Source organism: Thalassophryne amazonica, chromosome 21 (genome assembly GCF_902500255.1).
Source record: "Thalassophryne amazonica chromosome 21, fThaAma1.1, whole genome shotgun sequence".
NCBI classification, from domain to species: Eukaryota; Metazoa; Chordata; class Actinopteri; order Batrachoidiformes; family Batrachoididae; genus Thalassophryne; species Thalassophryne amazonica.
The window spans coordinates 18,704,491-18,715,759 of NC_047123.1; the positions used below are offsets into that span (position 1 = coordinate 18,704,491).

At 38.2% G+C, this 11,269-nt stretch overlaps 1 protein-coding gene across 1 annotated transcript; it reads right to left on the bottom strand.

Annotated features, from left to right (window-relative positions):
* Nucleotides 1-3,727: 3,727 nt before the first annotated feature.
* On the bottom strand, nt 3,728-9,999 carry tcte1 (t-complex-associated-testis-expressed 1). Its single transcript, XM_034161989.1, is given in 6 exon segments — nt 3,728-4,036; nt 4,039-4,090; nt 5,886-6,332; nt 7,185-7,753; nt 7,837-7,968; nt 9,890-9,999. Coding segments are annotated over 6 exon segments (1,272 nt in total). The 5' UTR covers nt 9,891-9,999; the 3' UTR covers nt 3,728-3,965.
* Nucleotides 10,000-11,269: the final 1,270 nt, after the last annotated feature.

Genomic DNA, 11,269 nt, shown 5'->3' on the forward strand with positions numbered 1-11,269 from the left:
CTCCTTAACTCCGATGTCGGCCTGCATGGTTGGGGCATACACACTAACAATAGTGGCAAAATCCTTGTTGTTGATGGGGAGCCAGAGTGACATGAGTCGGTCAGAATGTCCAACTGGCAAACTGTGTAACCTATGTGCTATAGCGCTCTTAATCATGAACCCGACCCCTGAGAGTCGACGATCTTCTTTAGCCTTCCCTGTCCAGAACAGTGTGTAGCCTGTGCCTTCCTCAGTGGGTGACCCTTGGTCTGCAAAGCACACCTCGCTAAGTGCAGCAATGTCTATGTCAAGCCTTGCTAGCTCTTTGGCGACTAAGGCTGAGCGTCTTCGAGGACGATCGCTATTGTCTGAGTCCATCATTGTGCGTACATTCCAGCACGCAATTTTCAGGTTCTTTGTTTTTTCTTTTCGCACTGCGTGTAGTGATGCCCGTTGGCAGCGGTGAGCCAACCGGGTCTAGTGAGACAAGCCATGTTTAGACCACCTTTTCTAGGTCTGTCTCCATGTGGAGCAAGCAGGGCTATCCCTAAACAGGGCTGCTTGGTCACCCAGGGCCCTGCCGGATGATGCTGTTGTCTCGGGTCAGCAATCAAACGACCATAGTTCCTGAGCCGCCTGCATGCAGGATTGAGACTGCAGCTCCCGGTGCCATCATGCACCTGCTGTTTTCACCTCTTCCCATCGCTGCAGGGCTTTCCTTCCCGCCTGCGCTCGTTGCTTAAAGTGGGAATCAGGGTTTTCCTTCCCCTAGGTGGACCGCCTTAACAGGGCTAATGAGTCCCATCTACCCACTGCTATAACCCAGTCAGCTGGGAGGCTCGTGATGGCGGGAGCGCCTAGATCCCGTATAGGTCATGGACCTATATATATATATATATATATATATATATATGATGTCTTATCTTTCTTATGTCTTATTATTTATTATTGTCATACCTTTTTTCTTGAGCTGCTTGGGTGGGTAAGGAGAGTTCCCATGGGAAGCTTTTCAACCTACCATCCCTGGTTCTCAAGACCAGGCACCTAAGTGGCTCTACTCTACTCTTTTTTTTACTCTTCTATTTTACTCTTCCTTTTTAGATATTTAAATATACCGTAGTATACTAGCATAGTTCCTCCTTAGAATTGAAATATTATATATACGATATACCTTACTGAATTTTCATACAGTTATACTCACTTGGTGACCACCCGCTCTAGGCTTTACAAATGACAGAAGTGAACAAACAAGCTCATTTCAAGCTCTATGTAACTTCAACCTTCTCCCAGTAGTTGGCGCAGCTAATCAGCTAACAGCTAATTAGCAAAACTAACTTGTTCTTTAGTGGACAAGCTTTCCAGCTAACTTTGAAAACCATTGGGCTTCCACTAAATTTAGTTCCACTAACATATTTTTAAAAATACAGCACCTCGTCTAAATGGCAAAATACACCAATCCAATCAGCAAAATTGACTATTTTAGCTCTTGGGGTGTGTTTTTCTGGGTTTTACAAACAAAACAACAACAATAAAAACAAGTCAAAGCTAAGTTCATGTAATAAATGTTAGTGGTTTTACAGTAGCTTGAGCTAAATGTTTTAGTGGCTTATTAGTTTAGCATTAACCGAATTAACTTTTTAGTTTCAAGATTAGCACTTCTCAATGCTAACGTTTTGGTTAGCTATAACCACCACTGTTTGCTCCAATGTAAATTCCATCACGCATCTGACATTATTCCCCGCAACAAGCTCAGGCATGTCCAGCAGGTGGCAGTGTTCACCTGGAAGTTCTGAGATAATATTTAAGCAAAACAAAGTTACTTTTTGTGTTCATCTGTCGCATCAAACTTCTCCAAATTTTAATCAGTTTGTTCTCCTTATATTTCCTTTTAGTTTGGAGACATATAAGATGATAGCATTTATTGTTTTTGAATTAGCATGTTAATTGGGGAAATTGACTTATTTATCTTTCCACTTGCAGCAGCTACTATTTCATAGATGCCATGGAAATCAGATCCTGTTTAACGATAAATAACACAAAATGGATGTGAACGTCACAGTAAAGATGGTTTTGGCTCCCCCCCATCCAAATCTGCTGGAAGGAAATCCTGATTTGGAAAAACAAACAAAAAACTACAGAAAACGTACTGAGGTAAAACATTTCAAATGTATAAGTAACACTACTGTGTGAATTTTAGTTTATACATTATACAAATTAATGAACAAATAAATAAATATAATAAAATCAAACATCAAATCTAGGCTGGTCCGAGAAGGTGGCTGTGATGAACCAGGTCATTCCGTCATTGTACTGTTGTCTTGTTTTAAGTGTGCAGTGCTTTCCATGATGTTTGAAAATTTGTTTTTCCCCATTGCAAACTTTAATATACTTCAGTGATGCCTTACATTTCCATGGAGACCGCATCACTGCCACACATACTGTGACATCAGTGAAAATTTTTCCGAAAACACCAAGGAAAAAGTAGCATGCCCACAGTTAACTAAAGTTGTTTTTTTGCACATCTATCAGTCCTGGGCGTTATGCCATCAAACAGCATGCTAAGGATGTATATCCATGAAAGTGAGAATGGGGTTTTAACTGTGCAAAGCACTGTTCAAATTTCCAGACTTTTTGTGCAATGCTGAGAAATTAAACTCTAAACCTCAACCATTTAAGAGAAAATTATTTGCAAGGCAGCTAAGATATCAGCTTAGAGCCTAGAAGTGAGCAGTGACCTTCCAGAAGTGACAGCCAGTTTCAGAAGCATAAAAACCTCTTCTTTTTTAATCCTACTGCACAGAACAAGCACATCTTCAAACGCACCAGGGAGGAGTCGGGGAAGCTGAGAGAAAGTCTCAGCTATAATGTCAAATTAAATGCTGTGTAAGAGGACATTTATGATTTTTAGATTAATATGAATGGTCGCCATCGTTTTACACCAGTTTTAGAACTTTTTACATGAGAACAGACAGTAAACCTGATCACTATCTTCCTGTATGTCAAAACGGCATTGTACTATCTTCAGCTATGGACAGTTTATAAATGCAGTGCATGTTTATTCTTCATCAGAAGTGGATTTATTGTTGACTAGGAGCGAAACATTTAGACTTCAGAACATACAAAGCCACTGGAAAAAGAGATAAGTGAACAGTCCATAGGCACTACAGAAATATTTTGCCAGATTTTCATTCTGAACAACTGACTTAAAGGAGAATTCTAACATTTTTATCCTGGGCCTTATTTTTAAAATGCTTCTCCTGGCATATCTTAAAATATCATTTGATATGTTGGGCAGCATGTAGTGTTTAGCTGCTACGGTACACATCCACAGTTTTAATAATCAAACTAAATACTGGACTGATTAACATATTTTCAGCGTATAAGGCGCACCAAAGTATAAGTAGCACCAATCAAAAAATGCTCCTTGAAGGTGAAAAAAAAAAAAAAAAACACAAGTAGTTATTATTTTCGGCGAGTCACACTTATATACCAGTATCAAAGTTGCACTGAAGTACAAGTCGCAGTACCTCACAAACTCACAAAAAATCGTGACTCCGGGAAAATAAGGAGAACTCTTTAATACTGAGTTAAATATTTAAACTAAAATAATCTAAAAATATTTTCCAGGTTAAAAAATCTGAGAATTCTTCTTTAAATGTGTAGTTTTCAAAATAACTTTCTCTTGCATCCTATCAACTCAATATTTATTTCATCACTAGAATCATTTATTGATTTATGGATTTTTTAAAATTGCTTATAAAACTTTTTTGTGTTCAAGCTACAGCCGCTCACCAACAGGGGGTGCTGCAGCCCCCTCAGCACCCCTACTTTCCAAATCTCTGAGACTCACCATCTTTATCCTTTGTGTTACATTAAATTAAATCACGTTGTGTTGTTAGATTACAGGTGGACACGGATGAATGGCCAATAAAGGAAGATTTTTTATTTTTTTGTGATTAAGAAAAGCTGCTGGAGTAGACCTGGTTTTATTGTTGAACCCGGTTGTTCCAAACCACCTCATCCATGAAGGAAACGTTCTCGTGAACTACAGTCAGATTTCAGTAATGCTGGTGTTGTGAGCCATCGTGTTCTCCTGATCTTGAACTCCAGCCTGCACACACACACACACACACACACACACACACACACACACACACACACACACACACACACACACACACACACACACACACGACATTGATACCTCCTCATACTGAATATGATACCCGTTTCAGAAGCAGCTTCTTGTCTTTATCACTTTTAAAACACCTCCCCCCGCAACACTTCTGGCCGATTCTACACTTCCTACGTTGCTTATTTTGAGTCTCAGCAGAGTTTTATTGTTATGACTCAAACAGGTGTTTCTATTTTTATGAGCATACTAAGGTCAAAGATATTGATGGCACTGCAAGTTGTGTTTCTGCTCTGTGTGATTTCTGATCCTCCATGATGCCTTCCAGTCACAGACGTGCGGTGAGAGGAAGATTCAGATCAATACGTAACGAGGAAACAATGCTCCCTCAGTCTTCTGCTGTTGCATATTTCCCACATATATTTATGAATAATTGAAAATCTTTTTCTTCACTGTGACTGTTGACAAATGCTGAGCGTTAGGCTGATAATCCAGCATTTCGACCTTTAACACAAAGCAGTGAATAACGGGTACCTGATTACTAAAAAAAATCCATTTTAAAAGATTGGACCAGTTTGGGAGATCTACAAAATATCTTGACAATTATTAGACGCACTGCCAGACAGGTGATGCGATAAATCAGCATAACCAATTATGAACCTTGATGGTCATTAGACTGAGAGTTCTTCACATGTTGCATTTTAACCCAGCAATTGAAACCACTGTTACTGAGGAAAATTAACAATTTAAATTAATTGACTAATCACAAAACAGTCAATAGAATAATCTATAGAGCAATAGTCTAATAGGGGGCTGGAGCCAAGCCCAGCAGTTAAGGTTGTGAGGTGGAGTACACCGTGGACAGAAGGCCAGTCTAACACAAGGCCACATAGACAGATAAACTCATTCACACTCGCACAATTTATCTACATTGTCCCAGTTGACCCAGCTCTAAATAGGTTCCAGCCTTGGCTGGTGAAGTAACCTGTAATGAACTGGGGGAGAGAATTTCATTGTAGAGCAATGTGCAATCTCAATAAAGAATCTACCTAACAGAAGGGGTAACAAATGTAATTTAATCTCTGCTGTTGATAGGTTGATTGCTTTCCAAATGTCTCTTTCAGAATCTCCATACTTGAAATAAATGGCAGAAAACTCCTTTTCCATATTATATTATTGATGTGTCTATTCACACAAGATTAATATAAACTGAGGAGATTGCTATTGATCAATTTTACAGAAGGTAAAAGATTATGGAATCTTTACTGACTCAGGACCGCATAGGCCATAACGACGACTAAAATGGTGCATTCATTCGGGATGAAAATCACTAAGAAACTCAAGTAATAATTACATTGCCTAACCTCCCTATGTCAAACTAGCACCATCCAAAGAGAACTATAGGCTCTCATCTGCTTTATATTACAATAGAAGATCATCGCCAACTCCATTGGTCCTCAAGGCATGTGTAGGATCAGGATGAAAATCAAAAACCGTTTCCTTTTGAGAATCACTTCCAAATTTTTCAAACAATCGGAATCCTATGCATCAGACTTAATCAATACTGGCATGTATTTCTGGCGGTTCTGCATTGAAAGTTAATGGGTCATAATGTGTCATATAAAGTCAACCAGGCAAACAGTTGCTTTGATGATGAAAATATTAATTTTTCAACATAGAAAACTGATCAGGAATTAATAAGGGAATCAAAAACAAATCAGACCAACTGGCATCTTGAAAACCATAATGAAAACCAAATGAAAACCATACTCACCATGCCCAGTATGTTGGTGGATATATTGATGCTTTTCAGAGAGTTGCGGTGTATCAGTTTTGACAGTGCAGTGGCGGTAGGTTCTGTCATCCTATTGCTTCCCAGGTTCAGGCAGAGAAGGGTGCAGTTGTTCATCAAGGCCTCACTTATAGCCATCCCTCCCTCATCTGCAATACGGTTCAGCCCCAGGTTGAGGGACAAAAGAGTAGAATTCTTAGCCAAGATGTGAGCTATAGCTTTGGCTCCCCTATCTCTAATTTCATTGTCGTACAAGTTCAGAGTCTCCAGTTTGCTCCTGTTGAGAAGTTTAGCGATGGCTCTGGCTCCTCTGTCTCCAATTTGGTTGTGTGGAAACTCAAGCTCTCTCAGGGAGGGGTGGTCCAAAAGATGTTTCACCAATAACCTGCATTTTTCATCCTCAATGTGACTCAGGTGGAGCCTCAGAACCTGTAGAACAATGTGAATTAACAAGATGATGTGAAGACATTCCAAGCAGCACAAAAAACTGAATTATTAGAAAAAGAAGGCGCATCCATGTGGAAATAATGAGAGGGCCCGTCTTAAGGATTGTCAGACTAATCTTATGACAGTATTGGTGTTCCTCAAGGATCTGTTTTGGATCCTATGTTGTTCACCGTCTACGTAAATTACATGCAGACAATGCTGTGATATATATATATATATATATATATATATAAAACAAAACAAAAATTCAGGCTTTTTATATTTAAAAAAAATCTAAAATTAAGCCCTTTAAACTCACAGTGAAAAGTAATCTCTACATCACAAATTAAAAGAAATAAAAAATGTAATAGGCAAATAATGGTGTGAATAAGTGAGTGCACCCTTTAGAATAACACATATAAACCATCACTGATTTGGACTTCATTTACATTAGAAAGGACCAGGAACCTCCCCGCTGTGAGGCAACCGTAACCACTAATTGAATGTGCTACCTCACTTAAGTCCCCTTTCTTCCAAATTCTGATGCTTGATTTCAACTTGCCACATGACTTACAGTTTGGATATATATTTTAATAAGTAGTTCAAAGGGTGTATCTATTGAAGTGGCCAATGCATGCCATAGTCTTGTCTTGCATCAGATACTGTTACAGCTTGGTCCTCTATGCATCCACTGTAAAACCAATTCAGTTACTTCATAAGCAAACCATTAGGGTTACTGTACAAGGGTGATGAGAATGCTGAAATAAGACAAACCATCATGTACCATCTTATGCAATGTCATAATGCTACATTGGATATCATGTCAGAAACTGCTGAGATGGATTTAATATTCACCTTCAAGGTCGCACAGGACTGAAGAGCCTTGGCAAGGCACTCACAATCTCTGTCAGTCATCACAAACATTCTCCAATCAAAGTTCATGCCACATTTCTTGACTGTGTACGTCAAATGGAGCTCCTCCAAGTTGGTGAGTTTGCAAAGCAGGCCTCCAAAGTCAAAGTGTTCCATAGATGGTACATCAGTGTCACTGTCATTTGCCAAGTTTGAGTAATATTCTTCTTGTTTCTGCTGGGGAACTTTAACAGATGGCAGGAGCTCTGAGATGTCCAGCCTCTTTACATAATTCCTGCAGAGAGGAACCAAGTCTAGAACTGTCTTTATGTCTGTTACACCTGGAATGAATTCTTCAACAATGTTCTCCAAGTGCCGCTCAAAGAACATGCGTTTCCAGCTCTCGTCGTACTGATCGACATCACAAAGATCCCACCGCTGTTTGCAGCACCGTTTCCAGTAGACGCCATCACTGATCAAGTTGGCTGTCAGATGCAGGGGCAAGGAGGGCGAAAGTTTCTCCTCAACATAGTTCTTCTGGTTCGGCGTAAGTTCTTCAAGAATGGGCTTTTCTGTAACACATAATGCATTTTGTAATAACTTCTATATTGCATAATCACGAACAAAGGGATGCTAATATTAAAAAGAGCCATACCCTCAAAATTTTGCACAACTGTGTTCAGGCAGAGGCTGGACAAGCGTGGCACTATATCGAGGGACCAGTCTAGATCTTCAGCAATGATCCTCTTTACTTTTCTGGAATCTACACCCAGGCTGATGTTGAACACTGAAGAATGAGAATGGATATTTGGCAACTGTATAATTAAACTTAAATCTAAAGTGTTTCATGACCTTGAATCTGCAATTCATTCCAAAAACTGTTTGTGTAAGTTGCTCATGAGTAGAAAGGTGATGGTCAATGCAAAGCATCATATCTGGAGTCTGATTACACATCCAACATGAGAAACCACTGTGTAAAACTTCTAATATTAGATTTGCAACAATTTGATCAGTGTGTAAGCTGGCCCCCTATTTGCTGTCAAAATTTTCAGTCTTGAAGCACAGAACATTTTGACACCAATCTGCCCTTTCTGTGTCAACCAGTGGAACCAGTGGAAAGAGCTCATTCCACCAGTTGCAATAGTATAAATTTTTCGTATGCATGACTGAAATTTCAAGTTCGTAGAAGTTGTTTTTGTCAAAATGTATTATTATTTATTGCGCCACCTAGCTTTTTTACAGGGCATTTTCTGTATATGGCTAGATTGTTCTATGTTCTACCATCCTGCCAAATATCATGCCATTTGGTAATCCCATTAATGAGAAAACTCATCATAAATTAAATAGCATCACATATGGTCAAACTCAAAGTCAAGAAATTTGTAAACAACGTTAAAAAAAAAAAAAAAAAATCAAGGTTCTGGTCCAATTTTTCAGAGTCACGCTACAGAGAATGTTTTGACACCAATCTGGACTTTGTGCATCAAAAATCCAGAAACAAGTTCACGAGTAATTTTGACACTAATGCTTGTTACAGAGACCCTAAAGTTTATTTTGATACCAAGCAAGCACCAGGAAAAAGGCCAAGACTAACTATACAACAACGGTCAATTATTGTGTGATAAATTGCACAGTAAACCAGGAGAACTATAGTGAAATGATTCGGGAATTCTATCTGTCTGAGCTATGTACTCAGGCTCGTAGGAGAAACAACCTGATCCATACATCCAGGAAAACAACGCATTTTCTCAAACACTTTGAAGGCAGCTTTATCTCTCTCTCTCCGACGATGTGAGTGGCCACCGTATTCCCCTGACCTTACTCCTCCAGACTTCTTCTTGTGGGGCTATTTCAAGGACAAGAGCTATGGAACCATAGGCCTCAGACTCTTGTTCAGCTGAAGGAAGTACCCACTGAAAAATTTGTAACATTCCTCAGGAAATGTTTCCCAAAGTGATGGAGAACATGACAACATGGAGGCTACGTCGAGCATGTCTCAAATAAAATGGCACCTTCAACCAAAATTTCAATTTTGGTGGCAATTTTGACATTAGTACAATAAAGTATGACCTTTAACCTTTCTATCCAGACATATATTTATTTAAAAATATATATGTTATGACCGTCTTCTCTGCAGAAGAAAAGTTATATATTTTTCTAGGACACTGTGTATATAGCACCCTGGCAAAGTTTCCAACCCTACTATACTACACACAATAAAAGATTATCTTTCAGATGTGGTGTTGCAAAAGGCTGTGTATTATGGTTCCTAAGTATTAATATGGGTCATTTTGCTATCATCCTCCCCTATGTTTGTATGTATCAATCAATACATCATTTTATCAATATATGTACAATGTGTCGTATGTATATGTCGTATGTGTCCAGCATCTAATATTGATTGAGGTGAGTGTGTGTGTATATGTTTGTGTGTGTATGTGTGTGTGTATATATATATATATACACACACACACACATACACACACTCACAAAATATAGTTTCACTGTTGACGTGACACAAATGAACGAATTACAACATATAAATACTCAACATATACCTTTTAAGTTGTGATTTTATGCAAAACAGCCAAAGGTAATTCTGCATGAAAACGGCACATTTTTCAAACAGCCATCTCTGGAATTAGCTAATGCTATCTGAAGGGCAAGCAGCTAAGTATCTTTAACATAACTAAAGAAGTACAACTTACTCTTCCACGATGTTGTCTCTATGAGAACTTGTTTGCTCAAACGGAACTAATACTGATGTGATAAATGATTTATCACAACTAAAAACAAATCGTTCAGAAAGTTTCGTTTGATTATCACCGGAGATCTGTTCTCAGCTTGTACGGTTTCCATGGTAACGCAGTATGGCCATTTTGAGCCCTGCGTAATGTATTTCGGGAATTGTAGTTCAGTTTCGTCTCTTCTCAATTTTAATCTTATTTCCTTTTTGCACTACCACAATGGATTGTAAAGGAAGCCATTAAGATGTGCTTATAGCGGGAACTTCAGTTGTAACTCAAGTGGTGTAACAGTACTATTGCGTTAACCATTTAAGAATTATTACATGGCAAATCAACTTTGAAGAATGTCAGATATGGAGCTTTTGAATTAGAATTATGTAAGTGAATCAAGTGTTTCAATCAACACCAAGCAGTTATAAAGGTTCACTCAGTAAGACCCTGAAAAGTGATTAAAACACATTAGATTTTACTATCATAGTAACAATGCATGGGGAAAATAAGTTTTCAAGTTTCACAAGAAATGAGCTAATAAAAATGTAAAAGTGTACCAAATGAATTTAAGCGAATCTATACTTTATTTAAAAAAAAAAAAAAACTTTTTACAAAATAAAAAATATTGTTTTAATTCAAATTGTTGTTTAGGAATTAATGAAAGTAAATGGGCCAGCACTCTTTGGAGGTACAAATTCCACTGTAGACTCAAAATAGCAATGAGAACACGCAACCAGCCAAGTTTGTAATGTTTGGTATGTAATTGTAGTTGGTATGTAGCCAGCTTCATGTGCCTTTTCCTGATATACTAATTTATAATCAACTGTCAGTTTATCGCTGATGTCACATTGCAAACCACTCTCTATACTGTGATGGGGGACATTGAATTTTTAGAAGTTTACAAATACCACCTGTTAGTAAATGGTTCTCAAGAAAATTTAATATGTAGCAAGTAATTAACTATGCAATTATAAAGTTTAAAATAAATGTGGCTTGATTTTCATACATTGGGAGAACACAGGATCTCTATCAGGAAAGCTTGATTGCTAGCATTTTTTGAGTTGTAAAATAAAGGGAAGAAGCATCTTTGTGATGTCATAAATCATGCTTTATGACTGGAATATCTGAAACAAACTAGTCAAACTTCAAGCACAATATGGCACACATCACTGCCACATGAATTTGGGGGTTGAAATTGATAGTTTGCACCACTAACAAAATTTAACACACTTTTTGGATCTAAGTCCAAACATCCCTGCATATTTTGCTCACATTTGTCCCTTTGTAGTGTAAATACAATCATCAAATCAGTAATTACACACAGTCAAGAACTGCAATGAGACATGTATC